The sequence below is a fragment of the Dufourea novaeangliae genome, unplaced genomic scaffold, assembly GCF_001272555.1.
Source record: "Dufourea novaeangliae isolate 0120121106 unplaced genomic scaffold, ASM127255v1 scaffold141, whole genome shotgun sequence".
NCBI classification, from domain to species: Eukaryota; Metazoa; Arthropoda; class Insecta; order Hymenoptera; family Halictidae; genus Dufourea; species Dufourea novaeangliae.
In genome coordinates, this window is record NW_015374017.1 from 205,407 (window position 1) to 224,574 (window position 19,168).

General features: G+C 35.4%; 4 protein-coding genes across 5 annotated transcripts; 2 read left to right on the top strand and 2 right to left on the bottom strand.

Annotated features, from left to right (window-relative positions):
* Positions 1-7,855: 7,855 nt before the first annotated feature.
* On the bottom strand, positions 7,856-10,673 carry LOC107188802 (S1 RNA-binding domain-containing protein 1). Its single transcript, XM_015577165.1, has 2 exons — positions 8,781-10,673; positions 7,856-8,690 (listed from the first exon to the last, which is right to left on the bottom strand). The coding sequence occupies exons 1-2, from the start codon at positions 10,671-10,673 to the stop codon at positions 7,914-7,916; spliced, it is 2,670 nt and encodes an 889-aa protein (XP_015432651.1). The 3' UTR covers positions 7,856-7,913.
* A 999-nt stretch (positions 10,674-11,672) lies between these two features.
* LOC107188888 lies at positions 11,673-12,752 on the top strand. Its single transcript, XM_015577273.1, has 2 exons — positions 11,673-11,840; positions 11,979-12,752. The coding sequence occupies exons 1-2, from the start codon at positions 11,673-11,675 to the stop codon at positions 12,750-12,752; spliced, it is 942 nt and encodes a 313-aa protein (XP_015432759.1).
* A 380-nt stretch (positions 12,753-13,132) lies between these two features.
* Positions 13,133-14,708, bottom strand: LOC107188872 (protein SGT1 homolog). Of its 2 annotated transcripts, XM_015577254.1 has the most exons (6): positions 14,528-14,708; positions 14,412-14,466; positions 14,223-14,333; positions 13,914-14,115; positions 13,379-13,578; positions 13,133-13,296 (listed from the first exon to the last, which is right to left on the bottom strand). In XM_015577254.1, exons 2-6 carry the CDS (start codon positions 14,451-14,453, stop codon positions 13,189-13,191), a joined length of 663 nt encoding a protein of 220 aa, XP_015432740.1. In that variant the 5' UTR covers positions 14,454-14,466; positions 14,528-14,708; the 3' UTR covers positions 13,133-13,188. The 2 variants fall into 2 exon arrangements, with proteins under 2 accessions (XP_015432740.1, XP_015432739.1); XM_015577253.1 differs by having other exon boundaries at positions 14,412-14,708.
* A 268-nt stretch (positions 14,709-14,976) lies between these two features.
* Positions 14,977-16,917, top strand: LOC107188879 (DNA-directed RNA polymerase I subunit RPA49-like). The gene is made up of 5 exons (XM_015577264.1): positions 14,977-15,162; positions 15,423-15,824; positions 16,072-16,276; positions 16,374-16,589; positions 16,668-16,917. Exons 1-5 carry the CDS (start codon positions 15,093-15,095, stop codon positions 16,915-16,917), a joined length of 1,143 nt encoding a protein of 380 aa, XP_015432750.1. The 5' UTR covers positions 14,977-15,092.
* Positions 16,918-19,168: the final 2,251 nt, after the last annotated feature.

The window sequence follows — 19,168 nt, forward strand, 5'->3', positions numbered from 1 at the left end:
ATAATTTCACACGAATTGAGTAAAACCAAAAATACTGTTCTTAAAACTGTAACAGTTATTGTCAAGGACAATATCAATCAAACGTCGATCAAAGAATTCCTACTGTTCTACAAATTTTTATGAATTCCTTGTTTAAAACGCTATCAAGGCACATTTTCATTAAATTATATTTAGTTAACAATCGTCATAAACATTAAGACATAGTCATTGTTTAATAGTTTGCAATAAAGTAAAATTTATTACATGTAAGAGTTCATTACACGGTTCATATCTTGAAAGTTTCTGTATATTTCGATTTATATTTGTTATAAACAATAACAATTTGCATTATAAGACAGCTGACAAAATGTTTAACAATATTCCTCAGAGAGGTAATTGTTACAACAATTACCTTATTAGAAATAATAAATTAATCGAGAAATAATTTTTGGCGCGCTCGAGTTTCCAGTGCACTCAATGTTCGCGCACCTGTCCGCGCACTTGGCCGCGCACCAGTGCGCGCAAGTTCACGATCACCGCGAGTCCGTAAATACGAGCGCGCAATGAAAAATCCTCAGTTCTATCGCGTCCGCGGACCTCGTCGAGGTCTTCCCACGATTGCTGACCACTGGTGGACACTGGCCAAGGGGGTTCAAGGGGTCCTCTCTATTATTCGAACTCGACTCAGGGGTTCGTTTTTTTTTATTTTTTTTTTATTGTGATTTATTTTAATTAATTGGGTTTTATTTTAATTTATTTTAATTAGGTACTTGTGTTTCATTATAATTTATTATAATTAGGTAATTGTGTTTTATTTGGATTTATTTTGACTTATTTTAATTATATGTGTTTTATTTTGATTTATTTTAATCAATTGTGTTTTACTTTAATTTATTTTAATTTATTTTAATTAACTGTGTTTTATTTTGATCTATTTTAATTACTTGAGTTTTATTGTGATTTGTTTTAATTAACTATGTTTTATTTTGATTTATTCTAATTAATTGTGTTTAATATAATTTATTTTAATTCCTTGTGTTTTATTTTAATTTAATTTATTTTAATTAACTGTGTTTCATTTCGATTTATTTTAATTAACTGTGTTTTATTTTGATCTATTTTAATTACTTGAGTTTTATTGTGATTTGTTTTAATTAACTATGTTTTATTTTGATTTATTCTAATTAATTGTGTTTTATTTTGATTTATTTTAATTGTGTTTTACTTTAATTTATTTTAATTAACTGTGTTTCATTTTGATTTATTTTAATTAACTGTGTTTTATTTTGATCTATTTTAATTACTTGAGTTTTATTATGATTTGTTTTAATTAACTATGTTTTATTTTGATTTATTCTAATTAATTGTGCTTTATTTTGATTTATTTTAATTCAATAAACTCAAGAAAGAAGCCATCCGCCGAGGGATTTCAATATTTATAGTATAAGCGTATTTAGATATCTAAGTTAGTTGTAAGATTATTGTGAAAGGTGGATAGATGGAACTTGTGTTTCCATCTATCTTCCTTGGGTCTCCACTTGCAGCAACCTCCACGTGGTGAGACCTGGTAATCGGTGTTATCCTCGATAGTTTTGTAAATCGAGGATAATACCGAGCCAATGGCTGCAAACCCATTGTAAAATAATTGTAATGTATACCGAGTACTTATTATTTTTCTCGCGTAATCCGCTATTTCCGGTCACTCTGCAATGTGCAGGTGATCGGCCGTGTTGTAGGCCCCGAAAATCGGATTCCCTAACTAGCTATCCTAATCATGGGTCTATGTCTCGCACCGCGAGGCGGTGTCAGTGCTTGCACGGCCGTCTCGCGGCATGCCTCCGTACCGGGTCCCTCTCTTTGTCATCCGTACGGAGTCTCCTCGACTGGCCCGGCAGTCGCCTGGAGGCAGTACGTTGGGAGAAATGGGGACCCGTACGGAGGAGCGCGAGATACGACCCCTCTGACAGGGGGTAGCTGGTGACGGGGCCGACCACTAGGGGCTTTACTCACGGTACGCGTCGATTCGAGTCACACTTTGCTTCAGAGAGAATCGGTGCTCTCCTTCCGAGAGCATCGACTCTCTGAAACATATTCTCCTTCAGAGAATATGCACTCCTTTTTGTCTGTAATAATTGTTCGGTATACAGCTAAATTTATTAGTTGTAAGTTAAATTAAGTCGATCGTAAGACTAGTATAAGTTGAAGAAAGAAGACATCGATCATCCGCCGTGGGATCTTCATTTTATTTTCAGGTAGACTCAAGAAAGAAGCCATCCGCCGAGGGAAAACAACATTAAAGCATCTAAGTTTAAGTTACTTTTAAGTTCATTGTTAGTCTTTGTAAAAAGGGAGGTAGATGAATCTAATGATTTCATCTAGCTTCCTTTGGGTCTCCACTTGCAGCAACCTCCTCGTGGTGAGACCCGGGCAATCGGTATTATATTCGGTAGAGTATTGTAAACCGAATATAATACCGAGCTAATGGCTGCGAACTCGCGAATGAATTACTCTAGTTATAAGAATGAATGTAAGATCGAATATTTTTGGTGAATATTCTATCGTACATGGAATTTAGAATATATTAAGGCTAAATGTAAGATAGAAAATCTTTGTTAATTATATGTATACGTGAAACTGAATAATAAAGTGCAAGAAATCACACATATATTGGGCTATTTTAATAAATTCATTGCCTTCCTTCATTCCCTACGATTGAAATAAAGATATATGAAACTGAAGATTACTTCCCCTCTTTGATTTCTGTTACTCTAAATCAGCAAACAAATTTATATTATTTATTTAAGAATTCGATATGCAGTGTTTGCTTCTGTATCTATAATACATATACATTGTTTTAAACAGTTATCGTGCAAAAGAAATATTTTTTCATTTTTATTTGTATGTGTGTAAGGCATAATAGTTGCTCCTTATATATCCTCTCTCTCGGACCTACTCCCATCCGACAGTTCACACTCCAGTTAGTATATGTGTAACTCAATGCGTGTATCTAACATGATTTAGCGGAAACAAACGTATGCCCTGCTTCAGTTTAAAGAATGAATATAACACTTATGAAACATATAACGTCAAAAATGTACATGTAGTTTGTCACTTATCTAGAAGATAATTAAGTGTCCGTTAACATGTTTATAGAGAATACCAAATTTATTTAGACTATACTTGATGGGAAGCATGATCTAGGAAACTGTAACATATTTCTCGTTCTCCTAGACGAAGCCAATGTCAAGGTTCACAAAGATCAAACGACGATCGAAAAATTCTCATTTTCATAAAAATCAATTTCAAACGATGTACATACTGGTTAGATTAATTTTTTTACGAACGGACACGTGCTCTTTTTGTTGACCGCTACGAGCTCTCTGTTATCGATTTAGTTTACAACCAGACACGCGTAAAACTTAAGGCGTCATATATTTCATACAACTGACTGGAAGTTATCTTGACATGTACGAATCACCTATCATATAGTTACCCTTGCCTATACCTGTACCCAATATATACATGCCTAGCTCTATCTCATAAATAATCACACGTTCCAAACAGAACGATGCGTTTTTATAACATTTAATTCACCACGACTTTTACTTTATAAACGTTCAGAGCAAAATATCCGTTTCATGGATTTCGTACCGGGAACAATGGAATTAATCACGAAACACAAACACTAAGAACGTTAATTTAGACAAAAGTCAAACATACTTTCCACCTAATGGGCTGCTTACAAATGTAGACGTGTCCGCGATAAAAGTGCGAACGAACAGTCCAATATTCCACTACCTAGTTCGCAAAAAACACGGTTCTCGAGGCTATATAATAATTTCGTCATCGAGACTCGACGATTCAGCTTTGAACGTCGCGGCCGCCACGTTCCAAGCATGTGGACGTCGTTTCTAGTTATCGTCGCCTTCTTCCTCAGCAAGGGTAAAGAAAAAAAGCACCTATTCGATATCTACGTACTCGCCAAGATACGTTCTACACAGTTGTATCGTTTCTTTTAAACGTTTTATTTAAGATATCGTGACTATAACAATTACAATTTAAATTCTTGAACTATACGACTCATTCAACTCCCGTTCACACCCCTTCTCCCCCAACACACATTTTTCTTTCACACACCTAAAAGCTCTCTTATTATCTATATCTACATTTCTCTATATACAGGGTGTAACAAAAATGTTGGAGAACCTAAAAATGGGAGACTCGTGAGGTGATTTTAAACAAGTTTTTCCTTAGCAAAAATGTTATCCGAGGCTTTGTTAACGAGATATTAACGAAAAACCCCGACCAATCAGAGCGCGAATGTGCCGGCCGAGTTCCCGCGGTAACGTAATGGCTACGGGCTGCGATTGGTAGTTAACCTAAAGCCTTGGATAACATTTTTGCTAAGGAAAAACTTGTCTCAAATTACCTCACGAGTCTCCCATTTTCGGGTCCTCCAACATTTTTGTTACACCCTGTATATATGTATATATACAACAACAGCAACATCTGTGAGTTACAGGTAGCACGAACGAGTGCATACCTTATTACAACGGTAAAGATTTGATCGCGTGCATTTGCAACGCGACCTATTGCGACGATATACCGAACGACGATCAACCGAAACTCGCGGAACATGGAACCTTCTACTGGTATGTATCGAACCTGGACGGACTCAGGATGAATGTGTCGACAGCGAAAATCGACGAGCACGAGTCCCACGATACATCGACCACCTTGGTGATAGACACAGAGACGAGATATCAAAGAGTTTTCGGATTCGGCGCAGGTATAACCGATTCCGTCGGTATAAATTTGAAGAAGCTCAGCGAGGACACGCAGAATCAAGTGATACGGTAACCGTTCCATTCGAACATATACTTTGGAGTCTATCATCCAGAATTTCGTTACGATTCACAGGACATGTTACGATCCAAAAGTAGGAAGCGGGTACAACATAGCTCGAATCCCAATCGCCGGTACCGATTTCTCGAAGGAACCCTACACGTACGACGATGTCGATGGGGACACGTCGCTGGAGCATTTTGCTCTCGCGCAAGCCGATTACGATTACAAAATGCCGTTCCTGAAAAAGGCTCTTGCGATGAATCCTACAACAAAAATAATCTCGGCCCCGTGGTCAGCGCCCGGCTGGATGAAAACCTCCGGACAGTACGAAGAATTTGGTAAGATTTCCATTCAAAATCGATCCGAGGCATCGGAATACAGTAAATCCTTTATGAATATTCGAAGGTTCATCGTCACTGAATATTCAGACGTTATCCCCACCGCTTGACTAGTTCCAAGGGAGACCCTCCCACCCCCCCCAGTTTTGGGGATGACGTCTGAACACTCAGTGGCGATGAGCCTTCGAACACTCATCAAGAATTCACTGTATGGAAATGATCGACATTCGAATTCTAGGTTATTTGAAGGAGGAGTACTATCAAATTTACGCTAATTATCTGGTGAAGTTTCTGGAGGAATATCAGAAAAACGGCCTGGAGATGTGGGCCATGGCGACAAGTAACGAGCCCACCGTTCATTTGGAGATCCATCTGCCGAATATCATTTCTATGGGATGGACACCCGAGGGCTTGAGCAAATGGGTCGCAAACAATTTAGGACCGACCATGGCATCGTCGAAGAGCAACAACACCCATATATTGGCCCTCGGCGATTATCTCACATCGTTACCGTGGTTCGTCGAGCCGATGCTCAGCAATGAAAACGCGTCGAAATACATTGTCGGAACCAGCGTGCATTGGTATTTCGAGAACAGATCCCATATAACCGTCCTGGACGGACTCCACGACGAGTTCCCGGATAAAATCATATTGATGACCGAAGCGTCGCAGAGTGAGTCCTTTTCTCTACGTTCAGAGTTACCGTGTGTGTACACAGGGTGAGTCATACAAATCGATCCCCAAAAATATCCGCGAAACCGTTCATGATACTGAAAAATGAATGAAAGTTGAATGGTTTCGAGAGGGAAATTATTTGATGTGAGCAGTTTTTGGTAGATCGACGCATAGAGGATATATATAAAGATCAAATTTGTCTTTTTTGTAATAGAACGATAATATTTTTAATGTATCAGTCGATACTACTCGTCATTCCACATGAAGAAGGTACTAAGCTATTTTTCACACTTGCGCGCGACATCTAGGGGCGTACATTTGAACGGCAATTTTTAAGAAGTTGAACATCGTATTGCCACTTCGCAATTTTGAAATTAAATATCTCCTAAACTTGAATATTCGAGGGAATCGATTTAAATGACTCATCGCGTATATATAGGCACACGATGATTTCACTAACAAGTTTCAATCGTTTCAATTTTGTACGTGTGTAGTACCGCAATTTTGGGGAACACCGGACGCTTTGCCGCAATATTGGGATCTCGCGCAAGATTATATATTAAGCATAATAGAGGTAAACCCGACTTTCATCTTGGTGTGCAATAACGCGAAATGCGAAAATGAATTTTGAACGTGAATAATTTTCAGTATTTCAATCACTGGGCATCCGGTTGGATGGACTGGAATATGGCACTGAACGAAGAAGGCGGACCAGACTATCCCGGGAGAAGCTTGAACGCAGCTATTCTTGTGAATCCAGAGAAGGATGAATTTTATAAAACGCCCCTGTTTTATGCCATTAAACATTTCAGTAGATTCGTGTGCCGTGATTCGATCAGAGTCTCTATCACCGATACAGAAACGATCAAGACTACGGCCTTTGTAACACCCTCGAAGGAGGTTGTCGTTGTACTTTACAATAAGTAAGAAAATTCCACTTTAATTGTCTCGTTGAGAAAACGATTCGTCCCTTTAAACCCTATACTATGTATAGACCCTTTGTCGTGAAAACTTATTCAAAATAATCGTTTATTCCATGTTTCCAGTCAATCTACGTCGGACTCCGTGACTCTAAAGGATCCACTTAAAGGTACAATTCAGCTGAACTTAACGCCACGTTCTATGAACACCATCACGTATAAATTGTAATTATACTTTATATGCTGTCCTGTTATTTATAATTGCATATAGCACTGTAACAATATAAATATCTATGCACCCGGTAATATGTAGTTGTTGATTTTCATTATGTGTACCCGAAATTAGCATAGCGGGCAATGACTGTCATGAAACGACAAAATAGAAGCACAAGAACGATTTCGCAGAAATTTAATTTCACAGAAGTTCCTTAGTTGGAATCAACTTTAAAGCCATATGTTCCGTGTCTCTAGTTGATCAATTTTCGAAACCTCGCATTCCAATTTTCCTTACGATTAATAAAGAAATTCAACTGGTCACATACCTTAGTCTGTCCCTGAAAATTTGTTGCTCCAATCCGTTTTAGATGGAAACCATTTAATATACGATGCCTCATGGTATTTTTGCTGCCCTTTTTTCGAAGCGATGCTTTCCTGAACGCCATCTGTAGTAAACATTTCCCGTCGATTCGACCGTCCAGTAGTCGCCGTAACTGCACGGAACCGGGGACCGTATGCGAGCAATAAGGACGGACAGTAGCCATTTCAACCCTCTCGTAAATTTCAAGCCGTGCCTCGGTAGCTCAACTTTGTATTTTGCCGACAGCAACAGTGAAAAAGGAAGAGAAACTGCTTATAAATTTATTCTTATACACGTAAAATATGCAAATCTTAGTCCAACGTGTAATATGTTCTGCACTTATGCTTATTCATAGAGATCACAGGGAATCCTTAGTTTACAAAGGGAGAGCAGTAAACTACAGATGTACAGCGGGTGATCTATCCCCTATAACATAATAATTTAACGCAAGGCCACTTTATATTAAGTCTCATCTTACAAAAAACATAGCTTGTATATTAAAATAAAAGTATTTTCTGAATATCTGTTGTATATACATAAACGTATATAATATGTATCATAATGTATAGGAACGTGTTACAGAGTTTGAATTAATTCTAAGCTTATTCTATTACGGTTAATATCAACTGTCTGCACTTTTACTTCTACACGCTGACCTATAGAGAGTGTGCAATTTTTCATCCATTGTTTTGGTATGAGTCCGTCCCTACCAACACCTACATCCACGAATGCCCCAAAATGAGTAACGTTCCTCACTGCACCCGTTAACGATGTCCCATTGCTTATATCCTTAATACTAAGCATACTATTTCGGAACAAAGGATAATTGGTCTTCAATCTTATATCTTCGTCTTTTTTCATAGATAATCCTTGAACGATTATTGCCATCGTCGTCGCATCTGTGTGGAATTTTTCTGCCAAAACGTCACACCCTCTACGCGCGCAAGACTTTACATTTTCAATGAATGCTGTAGTACCGAGGTTTTCCAACTTACAACCACAAAATTCCACAAATTGCATAGCTAATTCATATGACTCAGGATGGATCCAGGTTTGATCCAGCAAATTGGGAGTGTGTTTTTTAGAATTCTTAGCACCTGCAGCTTTCACTAAGTTATCAGTCATTGATGTTTCTGGTAATATTCTGATGAATCCAGCGCACTGTTCGAAAGTTTTATTTCCAATGCCCTTCACGTCCAATAGCTGTTGCCTGTTTTTAAATGGACCAAATTCAGTTCTCCAATTTATGATATTGTTTGCTCTAGTCGCATTCAAACCAGCAACCCTTCTCATAAGGCACTGAGATGCAGTGTTCACATCCACTCCTACAAAACTCACAGCCTCGGAAACTACCTAAAACAGTTTGAGTAATTTTCATTATTATTAGTAATTATATGAGTTAATTACTTTATTAACACAAAATGAACAAAACTTCATACTCACTTCGTTTAATGCCTCTGATAATTGTTTCTCCGGAAGATCGTGCTGATACATTCCTACACCTAAATGCTTAGGTTCTACTTTTACTAATTCAGCAAGTGGGTCTTGTAAACGCCTTGCTATCGAAACTGCAGAGACTAGATTGATGTCAAGATCTGGGAACTCAGATTTTGCTTCTGGACTGCAACTGTAAATTGATGCTCCCGCTTCATCAACTATTGCATAGAAAATATCCATTGAACCAAATGCTTTTGACTTTATCAGTCTATTCAAAAAAGACTCTGTTTCTCTACATGCTGTTGCATTACCCAATGCTAAAATTGTACATTTATGTTTGGTCACTAACTTTATCACAGTATTCTCAGATTCTTCTATAGCTGTCTTCCACTTTTTATGCGGATAAATTACAGCTGTTTCGAGAACATTACCATGTTCAGAAATTACTGCAAGCTTACAGCCATGAGAAAATCCAGGATCTATACCAAGGATAATTTTCCCTCTAACAGGAGGAGTTAGAAGTAACTGCTTGACATTAGTTACAAAAACTTCAATGGATGCGGTCTCTGCTTTCTGCTTCATTTCATTCCTAACTCGGCGAACTATTAATGGTTTAATGAATTTCGTGTAGGCACAGTCAATACTGTCATTCATTACAATCTTATGAAATTGGGTTGCTGTCCTAGCTTCTTTGTACTGTTTGCAACACTGTGTTTTAAATGCACGTTGAAGAAAGTCAGGCACTATAATTTTCACATTCAGAATTTTTTGTGCCTCTCCCCTGTTAATAGCTAATATTTGGTGAGGTTTAATATTTCTTGTGGTGGTATTAAAGTCATAATACGTCTCGTACTTTCTATTCACATCCTTTTCTTTACTATTAGATTTATTGGTTTTGCATTCCACGGTTTGTATTTGTATGGAACATGTATCTTGAAGCTCTTTGACCTTATCAAACACTGCTTTATCCTTGTTTATTGTGTCTGCAATTATGTGCATAATTCCTTCTTTGATCTGTTCCTCTGTTTTCAAACCTTCCTTTTCAGAATCAATAAGTGTTGATATATGAGGCAGTGGCTGACCCTGTAGCACAGCATTACTGATAGGTCCCAAGCCTAATTCGATAGCTCTTGCTGCTAGAGATCGTTTGGACGCAGGCTTGTAAAAGGAATATATGTGATCTAAGTCCTCTAAGGATTTGCTGGATGTAATGATAGAGTGTAAATTAGGTGTCCATTGTCCTGATTTATCAATAACCTTCAGAATTGTGGCAGCACGATGTTTGATTGTTTTAGCATGATCAAAAGTCTCTTTCAATGCTCTCAGTTCATCTGGTTCCATACCCTCAGTCATGTTCTTTCTATACCTTGCAATAAATGGTATTGTGTTGTCTGCTTTAAAAAGCTCTATGACATTTTCTGCTATATGCCTACTAACATTATTTATTTCACTTATAAACTCTACATCTGTCCATTCTTTACATTCTATAGAATTAGACTGCAATCTCATTTTGTCTTTCAGCCTTTCTTTAAGGTTCTCTTCATCAGAAGTTTCTACTTCTTCTTTCTTAGTTTTCTTTGTTACTTCTGTTTTGAAATCTATTGATTCTTTTATATTTATATTTGTAACATCTCCTGTTTTTACTGTTTCAATCTTTGGCTTTGCTATTTTCCTTGTCCTCTTTACAGGTGACACAGAAGTTCTAGCTTTTCTTTTTTTATTATTGGCATTAGCGTCATTGCCTGAAGATTCTGTCTTTTTCTTTCTTTGACTTGTTTTGGCCACTTTTTTTTCAGGAACATAATTATCATCGCTTGAAACATTTGCTGCTTCATCTTCAGAATCACTTAATTCAATTATTGCTATTGGTTGAGATGTTTTACGTAAGACTCTTTTCATTTTATTAGTTTACCGAAATACTATAATAAAATAGTAAGTAAATTATAAATACTGAAATTTTTGGAAAGACTTATGTTTTGCGACAGATATGTAACAGTTTTTTTCAAATGGTACAAAGCGAATGAAATGGAGAGTGTTTTTATATTTTTTTATTAATTTATCGGAAGTATGTTTTTTGTCATTTTTATATTAATAAGCACATGGAAAGATAGATCCAACACACTTTAATGACGCGCAATTAAATAAATTAAGAACATTGTGTCCTCGCAAATGTTTTGTTTCTATTTTTATTTGGACACCTTCCGCATTCAAACGTAAAACATCTGGTCACTTTAGTTATTAACAACTGTAACATTTATATCTATAATATTAAAAAAATATTGTCACTGTGTCACAATTATCTGTAAATAAGACTGCTGGCATTTGCTTGCACGATGAACACCACGGATTAATAATCATCCGTGATGAACACTGACGTGACAACTTCTGTAACTGATGAACACTATTTTGAATTTAAAGATGGCACAGATAGCAGATGGCAATAACGGCAATAACCACCTAACCAAACCTGACCAAATCACGTGGGTATCATTGTAAACGTACCCAAACGTACCTTTAACTAACTTTAGAGAACGTACTTGTAATAATATATTTTTGCAAGTCTGGAAAATAATGGTGTTACAAATATATTACAAAGAAATTTTGAGATGTGAATTTCAAATTTAATATATTCCGTTTGCAGTTTACATACATACTTCGAATTTTTTCCATTAACTATAAACTTCATTCACCGGGCCATACTATCAATACTTATTGATACTTATCTATTCTTAATGTATCTTGTATTTATCGGCGATACCTCTTAAGAAGTATATTAATTCCCTTATATAGAATTAAATATGCGCTAGTTAACATGTACGTTAACAACATGCAATATGAGTTAATTAAAATCAGTCATCCTCACGTCGTTAGTTGTAATATGTACAAAATACACATATAATGGCAGAAAAATTTCGGTGGTTGCTGAAAGGTGTAGCTAGTGAAGTGAATAAACACCGATTGTTTAATAATGCAAAGACAACAGTCAATAATGCCACTGAGAAAGCACAAGAAAAATTGAATACCATACAGAATGCTGTTGCTACAAGATATGATGTTATTGCAAAGGTAGTGTACTCTTGCTTAATTTACAAAAATCTAATCATTAAAATATGTAACAAAATTTCTATTTAACACATTTACATCTAACTGTATATAAAATAAATTGCAACAAGTGTTACATAAACATTGTTTCGTTTATTTCAGCAAGTCAATAATGATATAACATTAATTCAAAATTTAAATGCAGCGAAATTAGAACCAAGTCCTTTACCAAAGGGAGTCGTGAAATGGTTGCAGTGGTATCAGCAGTTAACAGGTCTAGACACAGTTGAGGTAGCCAAACAACAAGTAATTGCAGCTCAAGATAAATTATTTAAATGCCAAGATGAGAGGAGAACTCTTAATCGGCAAGCAACTCTAGTAACTGATAAATTGAAAGAAGTATACTCAGAGCTTATACAAACTAGAAGAGATGATCCAAAGTATGTGCAATTAACAATAATAGAAAATAAAAGTCTTCAAGATCAAGCAAGAATTATATCAGAGCTTAATTTATTAGAGAAGGAAGAAAAGGATCACTTTACACAATTAACAACAGCTATTAAGGAATATCATGATAGCCAAACAATGAATGCTCAGAAGTACAAGTACTTGTCTGTTCTTGCATCTGCCATATTAGCAGTTATATCGTTAACGGGTTCTATGATATATAATAATAAGAGAATTGCAAATGTTCGAAATGTTATAGAAGAGGCACAGGTAAAGAATGAGAGTGCTTTACGCAATAGTCTTCAATCTTTAGAGGATAATATCAATACAAAATTTACTGAGGTACTTGAAAAATTGGAAAACGAAAACAGTAAACCAAGTACAACTCTAGTCAGTCATATGGAAGACACAAATGAGTTGAGAAATACTTATATTTTAGTGGGATTATCTGTTGTTGGTTTATACATTCTCAGAGGATTGATAGGTTGAAGGTACAATATTAACATTGATGTATAATAAATGTTATTGATGGGTTAGCTCCTCCCAAGTGATTTATAGCTGTGTTATTGGAGATAATTTTTTGCTTTTAACGCAACATTAGGAAAACTTATATACGTGACAGAAAATATTCCATAATGAATTTAGTTGTATTTATTGTGTGTAATCTTTTATATTTTGTGTAAAGAACCAAGATTATACACTGTGAGAAAAATATGCCAATGTATTTAATAAACTACACAAATACAACATGGTTACTACCTAGGAATAACTATTCAATTTTGTGATACGTAACACATCTGTGGAATAGACAATATAAGGAAATACATTTTAGTATTTTAAATATTTATGAAGTAGTTTTATTAAAAATAAAATGAAAGTATTTTTTAAATAGTAAGCAATTTAAATATTAGTTATGTCGACCATTTTACGTATTCCAAGGTTTCCACTCCATGCCATCTGGAGGTTTCCTTTCAACTTTTCCTTTTCCTACTTCCGACCAATTAGTACTCAGGACTGTACCACCAGACTCTTGCTGTTTAAAAAATTAATAATATCGATACTTTATATTAAATATTTACATTTTTGCACATCCTTTTTGGAGTAAAAACACTTACAAACGATTTATTCATCGCACGTCTAACTTCATCAGAGCCACTACCATATATCTGTTGGAACAAAGCATTCAAAGCAGCTTCACCAGTAGGCTTTTCCTCTGCCTCCTGTTTCTCGATTTCTTTCTCTACCTTATTCCAATCCGGTGACTTCTTACTAGAACTAGGATACTTTGGTGGATGATTACCAGCTTGTAGAATTTCTTGAAGTATAACATTTTTATTTCAATACTAGTTTATAGTTTATAGTAACCATTCTATCATTAACAATTGTAAAGTTTGTTTCAACTCTATTGATTAAATTAAATCAACTACTAGTAAACATTATTGTACCATTTAGACAAGTTAGGAAGAATGATGTCAAAAGTAATTAATAATAATAGCAAATATTCATAGCATAACATTATATCCCATGTATCTGTAAAGATCTAAGACCAGACTCAAGCCCTTACATAAGTCATTACGACAGACTACTCTGAACAATTTCTGACCTGGCAATTGAGTTCAAATAAATCTTACTAAAAACAAACTTGTTTACCTTGTGGTATAGGCTGAACTATATTCTGTACAACTGGATTTCCTTCTAAGGCAGTCCATCTGATGCCATCTTGTTTTTTCAACTTGATTTCTATTTTGGATGGAAACACTTTATGCGAACTCTGATCTGGTACTATGGAATGAGCTAAATCTAACTCCAAACTATAATCGTTTCCTGACGGCAATAAAGCTGACACGCTTAACTAGAAAGAGTGAAGGATTATAAGTTACATTCACTGAAACAATTACTAAGAGATTAATAAAATATACTTCAGATAAAGATACACATGTCGTCAAATAACATATTTACCGTGTTTTTGTCGTAGATAATTTTAACATTCTGAGTATTCTTCGCGAGAATCGTAACTATAACATGAGTCTCCGTCTGATACCAGTCGTACCTTGTTTTTGGAACTGGCATCTGTAAAAATCCAAAATTTTTATTCGATAATAGTACACTGTCAAATCATTGTCTTTTCTAGATCACTGCAAAACTCACTACGTTATTCTCTATTTCTGTAGAAGTTTCTTCACTAGCCATTGTACTGTTTTTCCTAGAATTAACAAAGACTCAGATCATTCGATAAGATTTGACACAAAATTATTCGCGTATACCCGCACTTCTCGAAAGTTCACACCAGTTCACACAGATATCATACGCCAGGAGCGTAACAATTGACACTGGCGGCGAGATAGTAGGAACATCAAATTCTCCGCTCTTCTACTGCATAAAATTTTGTTTTGTTAAATAATTATAGGATAAACCATATCCTATATAATTATAGGATATCATACAATCATGCTTTGAAATAAATTCATTTACATCAATGGTCAAAATGTATAGTCCCCAATCGTTTCCAGAATCTGAAAATTATCAACCGAAATGATAGTTTACTCTTGTGTAATATTATTCAGGAGCATATAATGCTTCTTGTAATTACATATTTTGATCATCGGTTTTGCTTCTAATTACTTGGAAATTCAACCAAAATTATTCTACTTCCGCCATGGCGATTGAGCGGTTGAACGCTCGCTAATTTCCGGGAATGCTTGAATCACCGACTATGTATGTCTTCCTTGGTCTTCCTGTCTGTTCTTCAATGTTTTGAAAGGGTATTTTGAAATGTGGATTTAGTACGTTTTGAATGAAAAAGTGAAGTACGAAAAATTTTGATGAAAAATGAAACAACGAATTGAAGCGATTATTGAAGACGTAATTGTGGAGCCAGATAAAATTCAACCGATCATAGGTACCCAGCGTGTATTCATTTAAATAGCAGTGTAACGTTTCAGGCAACTCGTGTTCTGTATCCGTTTGTAGTAAAATAATATACTCAGATGCCGAAACAATATAATTTTCGAATGATCCATATGAATTTTTTTTATTGGCGTTAGTTAATTGTTTCTGTGAAGTCAAGTAGAAATTAAAAGGAACACTTCGTGAATTCGTCAGTGTCACACGTAATTCACGTTTTCTGTCTTAAAACTTTTACAAGTAATTCTTTCGTAGTTAACTTCCAAAATGGAGAGCTCAAAGACGAAGAGGCCAAAAAGATGTCATGCAATCTGTTCTACGACCAGCAGAAAAATAAGACAATGTTGGCTCTGTCAAATGGGCAGATTGTTTACAGAGGTTACAGACCCGACACGAGCCAAGACCTCATGCGTACTATGCTCGTTTTTCACAACAGAAAAACGGGAAAAGTTAGATTAGTTCAAGCGGAACGATGGCAGGTAGCACCAATACTAGATAAGCCAACAGAGGAGAATAATAAAATCACAACTGATGAAAGGATTGCTATATTGAACAAACAGTTTGGTTCGAAGAGGGTAAAGCGTAGAACGGAACAGTTTGAGAAAATGAAAGTGAATGTGGACTCCATTAAGGAACAGTTAGAACAAACAGTATCAAGTAAGAACTTCCTTGGAATTTTGTTTTTGAAATAAAAATACCAACGCAGCATCCATTAAGCTTTTCTGTTGGTGTGCATGTAACTTCAATGAAAGAATGAAGCATAATCGTGCTACCTATAATTTTTTACACGGGAAAGTAAAACAAAGCAATTTCATTGTTTTGATACTTTTGAACTGCATACCCAAAAGCACCAATGGAACTCAACAGTCATGTTACAAGATTTTAAACTTGTTTTCTTTTATAGATGTCGAAATTGATAGAATGGATTTATCAACACAGTTACCAGACAATGATTACATTACAAATACTGCTTTACCAGAATGTAACAGAGATGCTACTAATGTTAAAGATGTTTACAATGTATACGATATTATACCACAGAATATGTTAGAAACCCTTTATGACAAAGCGACAGAAATTTTAAACAAGGATTCAAGTAGTTTAGAAGGGTATGTTTGTTTTTTTTTTAAAGTAATATATTTTTTTTCCTTATTACTGGCAGTGGGTGTATCATGTATGAGTTATATTTGCATGTTACATTTTTAGAAAAACGAAGTTCTTCAGTAGGACACTAAAATTTATAAAGACAGACCCAGACAATGTTAAAAAGACAGCATTATTGCATTATATGCAGGCAGTTGCCACATGGTTAAATATGCCAATAAAAGATGCTAAGAAACGGGGTATTGAAGTTTGTCCAACCTCCCAAGAGGTGAATTCGTATATAATAGAAACATATAGTGTACAGAGTTCTCATGGAAGGTATATATGTGTATATCAAAGAATATAGCAGATATTTAAAACATAAAAAACGAATATATAATGTAAAATAATTTATAGGATGAGACCAAACAGTGTCAAAGACAAAGGAGTGATACACTGCATGATTTTGGCTCTAGTAATCTGTAACTTTACGTTAGATGTAGAAATATTTTCAACAATATTTAATCATAGGATGGGTCTGAAGAAATTAAAGAGTCTTGCTAGAGTCATCGGTGCTTTATCAGGGAAAGATGACAAGAACATTGTTACTTTAAAAGTTCCATTACCACCAGCGGCACCTCTTATAAAAAAGGGCAAGAAGAAATAGTTAAAAGAGGAGTACAATATTCAATAAAATATTATCTTATAAATTAAAGCTAAGTCCACTTTTAACGTATTTTATTATGGTATAAGAAGATGTTATAATGAATTTGTTTATTATGTTTGTGTCATTTTTTACAATTTATACAATACTGATAGTATAGATAGTACAGTAAATCATCGATGAGTGTTCGGTGGCCCCTCGGCACTGAGTGTTCAGACATCTCCACCAGGGGGAGATCTCCGTGGAACCACTTAAGCGCCCAGTAGCGAGGTGACGTGTAAACACTCATTGTTGATTTACTGTATTGCATTCTATTGGTTTGAGTTGTAATTACTAAATCCCATTTCAAGATTGGCTATTAAAAAAGTGGGAACACATTAATAATAATCAGCAATACGTAACTTTTAATTGTATAAATTGTGTTAAATTAAGAATACCAGACATTATGATTCAAGTTAAGATTACTTAACAATTTTATATGTACAAATATTAAATATCGGTCAGACATATTTTGTATCATACCATTTTTCTAATAATTACATATTTAACAATTTAATACATATTAACAAATACATAAATAATTTACATATATTCTACCTTACATTCTCTCGTAAAATATACTTTCAAACTTCACCATAGAGATAAACCAAAACAATGTCCTATTAGAAGTATCTTTGAAAAAAATGTAAAAAATCCTGATTCTTTAATAATGTATTTACCGAAAAAAAAAGATTTAAATGTAAATTTCCATTCCAAGCGACGAGTCAGTTTAGAGATGAAAAGAGCAAGTAGCTTTTAGTGTAAGAAGGAATACACCATGTGAATAATAATGGGACCACGAAGAGAAAGCAACACAGAGACAATAATTATATTCAGATAACGCCTGGGAAGCTCGAAGAGCGTAGACACAAAGGGGGGGGGGCGAGAAGGTTAGGAATCGATGATGATTAAACGATTTTAGACTGATTCTAGAGCCGTCTCTCGTGGTTAACGGAGGGTAAGGTCGAGGAAACTGGCACGTTGGCCGGCCCTGAGCGATTCCCCGCAATGTGGGTCGTCGTCTAACTGTTCCACGTACCGTTCCGTCGACTCAGTGCTGTCCATTAGTCAGATCCAACTCCTTCTCTTTCTCACCTCCGCCCCGTCGATAGCTGAGGAACAGCGAAGCATCTCGCCGTTCCTCTTTCTTCCTCATTCTATCGACAGCCACCGCGTACAGAGGAATCTTTCTCTAATCGATACACCGTGAAAACCTTAGAAAGTTTGTCCCTGTTCCTTTTGCGCGGTTTAACAGGAAGAAATTAGAGTCCCGTAACAAATAATCATGACATCGTGAAGATGTCTTCATAGAAATGTTAAAATGTGCGCAACGACGGTTCATTGTAGAGAAAGATTCTCGGAAGAGGTCAAAAGATTATTTTCATCTCTGAACACTGTTTCGGGAGAATTGTTTTTCTAGCTTTATTTTTCAATATACTGTATATAGTTTGACTGAAAAATGACTGAATGCTTTTAGAGGTTTATTAATTAATTGCTGAGGTACTAAAACAAATGGGGACTCTTTAGACCAATTAACCCTTGTGTAGGCAACCGGGTACCCGGGTACCCATTTCTACATTTCCTTTCATAATTTTTTATGTTCTTGTCTAAAACAGCACTTGGTATATTATTGGAAGGGAAAACTAACAGTTTCAGAAAAGTATGAAAGTAAAATTATGTATGTTTATTCAGATTGTTAAAAAACCGTGAATATTTCAGTTGCCTACACAAGAGTTAATTGAAGAGTTACTCTAAGCGTTCTATGTATTAGTGCAGAGTCAACTTAAATATGTGAAAGCTATTTGTCCAAGAGTAATTTCATAAATCAAGAAAAGTGTAATATTGGTGGAGGTTACACAATGTAATGGATATAATGTACAATGAACAATTTCCACTGTGTATAGAAGAATAAATGAAGTATTAATGCATTTAGAATTCAAGCACAACCCTCCCTTTAGTATTAAAGTAAATTATAAATAGATAGTCGATGTGTCCATGCTTTTAAAACCCAGAGTTTCATATGTATACCAGTTCACAAGACGACTAATTTATTTCTTGCATTCAAGATTCTGTTGGGCTTAAAATAAAATGGAAACTTTGTCTTCATTCTCTGTATCCACAAGCGAATCAGAACAAACTCCACTGAAGCACAATTTCACTATAAAACTGCTGCTGTTGTAAAATTTGAAAGATTCAATGTCCCCCCACGGTCCCT

Bases quoted from the DNA above. Each gene is read 5' to 3' on its own strand.
- LOC107188802 (XM_015577165.1), bottom strand. From the start codon at position 10,673: ATGAAAAGAGTCTTACGTAAAACATCTCAACCAATAGCAATAATTGAA. The intron at 8,691-8,780 runs GTGAGTATGAAG...AAACTGTTTTAG, and splicing joins TATCAGAGGCATTAAACGAA to GTAGTTTCCGAGGCTGTGAG.
- LOC107188888 (XM_015577273.1), top strand. From the start codon at position 11,673: ATGGCAGAAAAATTTCGGTGGTTGCTGAAAGGTGTAGCTAGTGAAGTG. The intron at 11,841-11,978 runs GTAGTGTACTCT...CGTTTATTTCAG, and splicing joins GATATGATGTTATTGCAAAG to CAAGTCAATAATGATATAAC.
- LOC107188872 (XM_015577254.1), bottom strand. From the start codon at position 14,453: ATGGCTAGTGAAGAAACTTCTACAGAAATAGAGAATAACGTA. The intron at 14,334-14,411 runs GTGAGTTTTGCA...GGATTTTTACAG, and splicing joins CAGAAATAGAGAATAACGTA to ATGCCAGTTCCAAAAACAAG. The intron at 14,116-14,222 runs GTAAATATGTTA...CACTCTTTCTAG, and splicing joins TTATCTACGACAAAAACACG to TTAAGCGTGTCAGCTTTATT.
- LOC107188879 (XM_015577264.1), top strand. From the start codon at position 15,093: ATGAAACAACGAATTGAAGCGATTATTGAAGACGTAATTGTGGAGCCA. The intron at 15,825-16,071 runs GTAAGAACTTCC...TTTCTTTTATAG, and splicing joins GTTAGAACAAACAGTATCAA to ATGTCGAAATTGATAGAATG. The intron at 16,590-16,667 runs GTATATATGTGT...AATAATTTATAG, and splicing joins GTACAGAGTTCTCATGGAAG to GATGAGACCAAACAGTGTCA.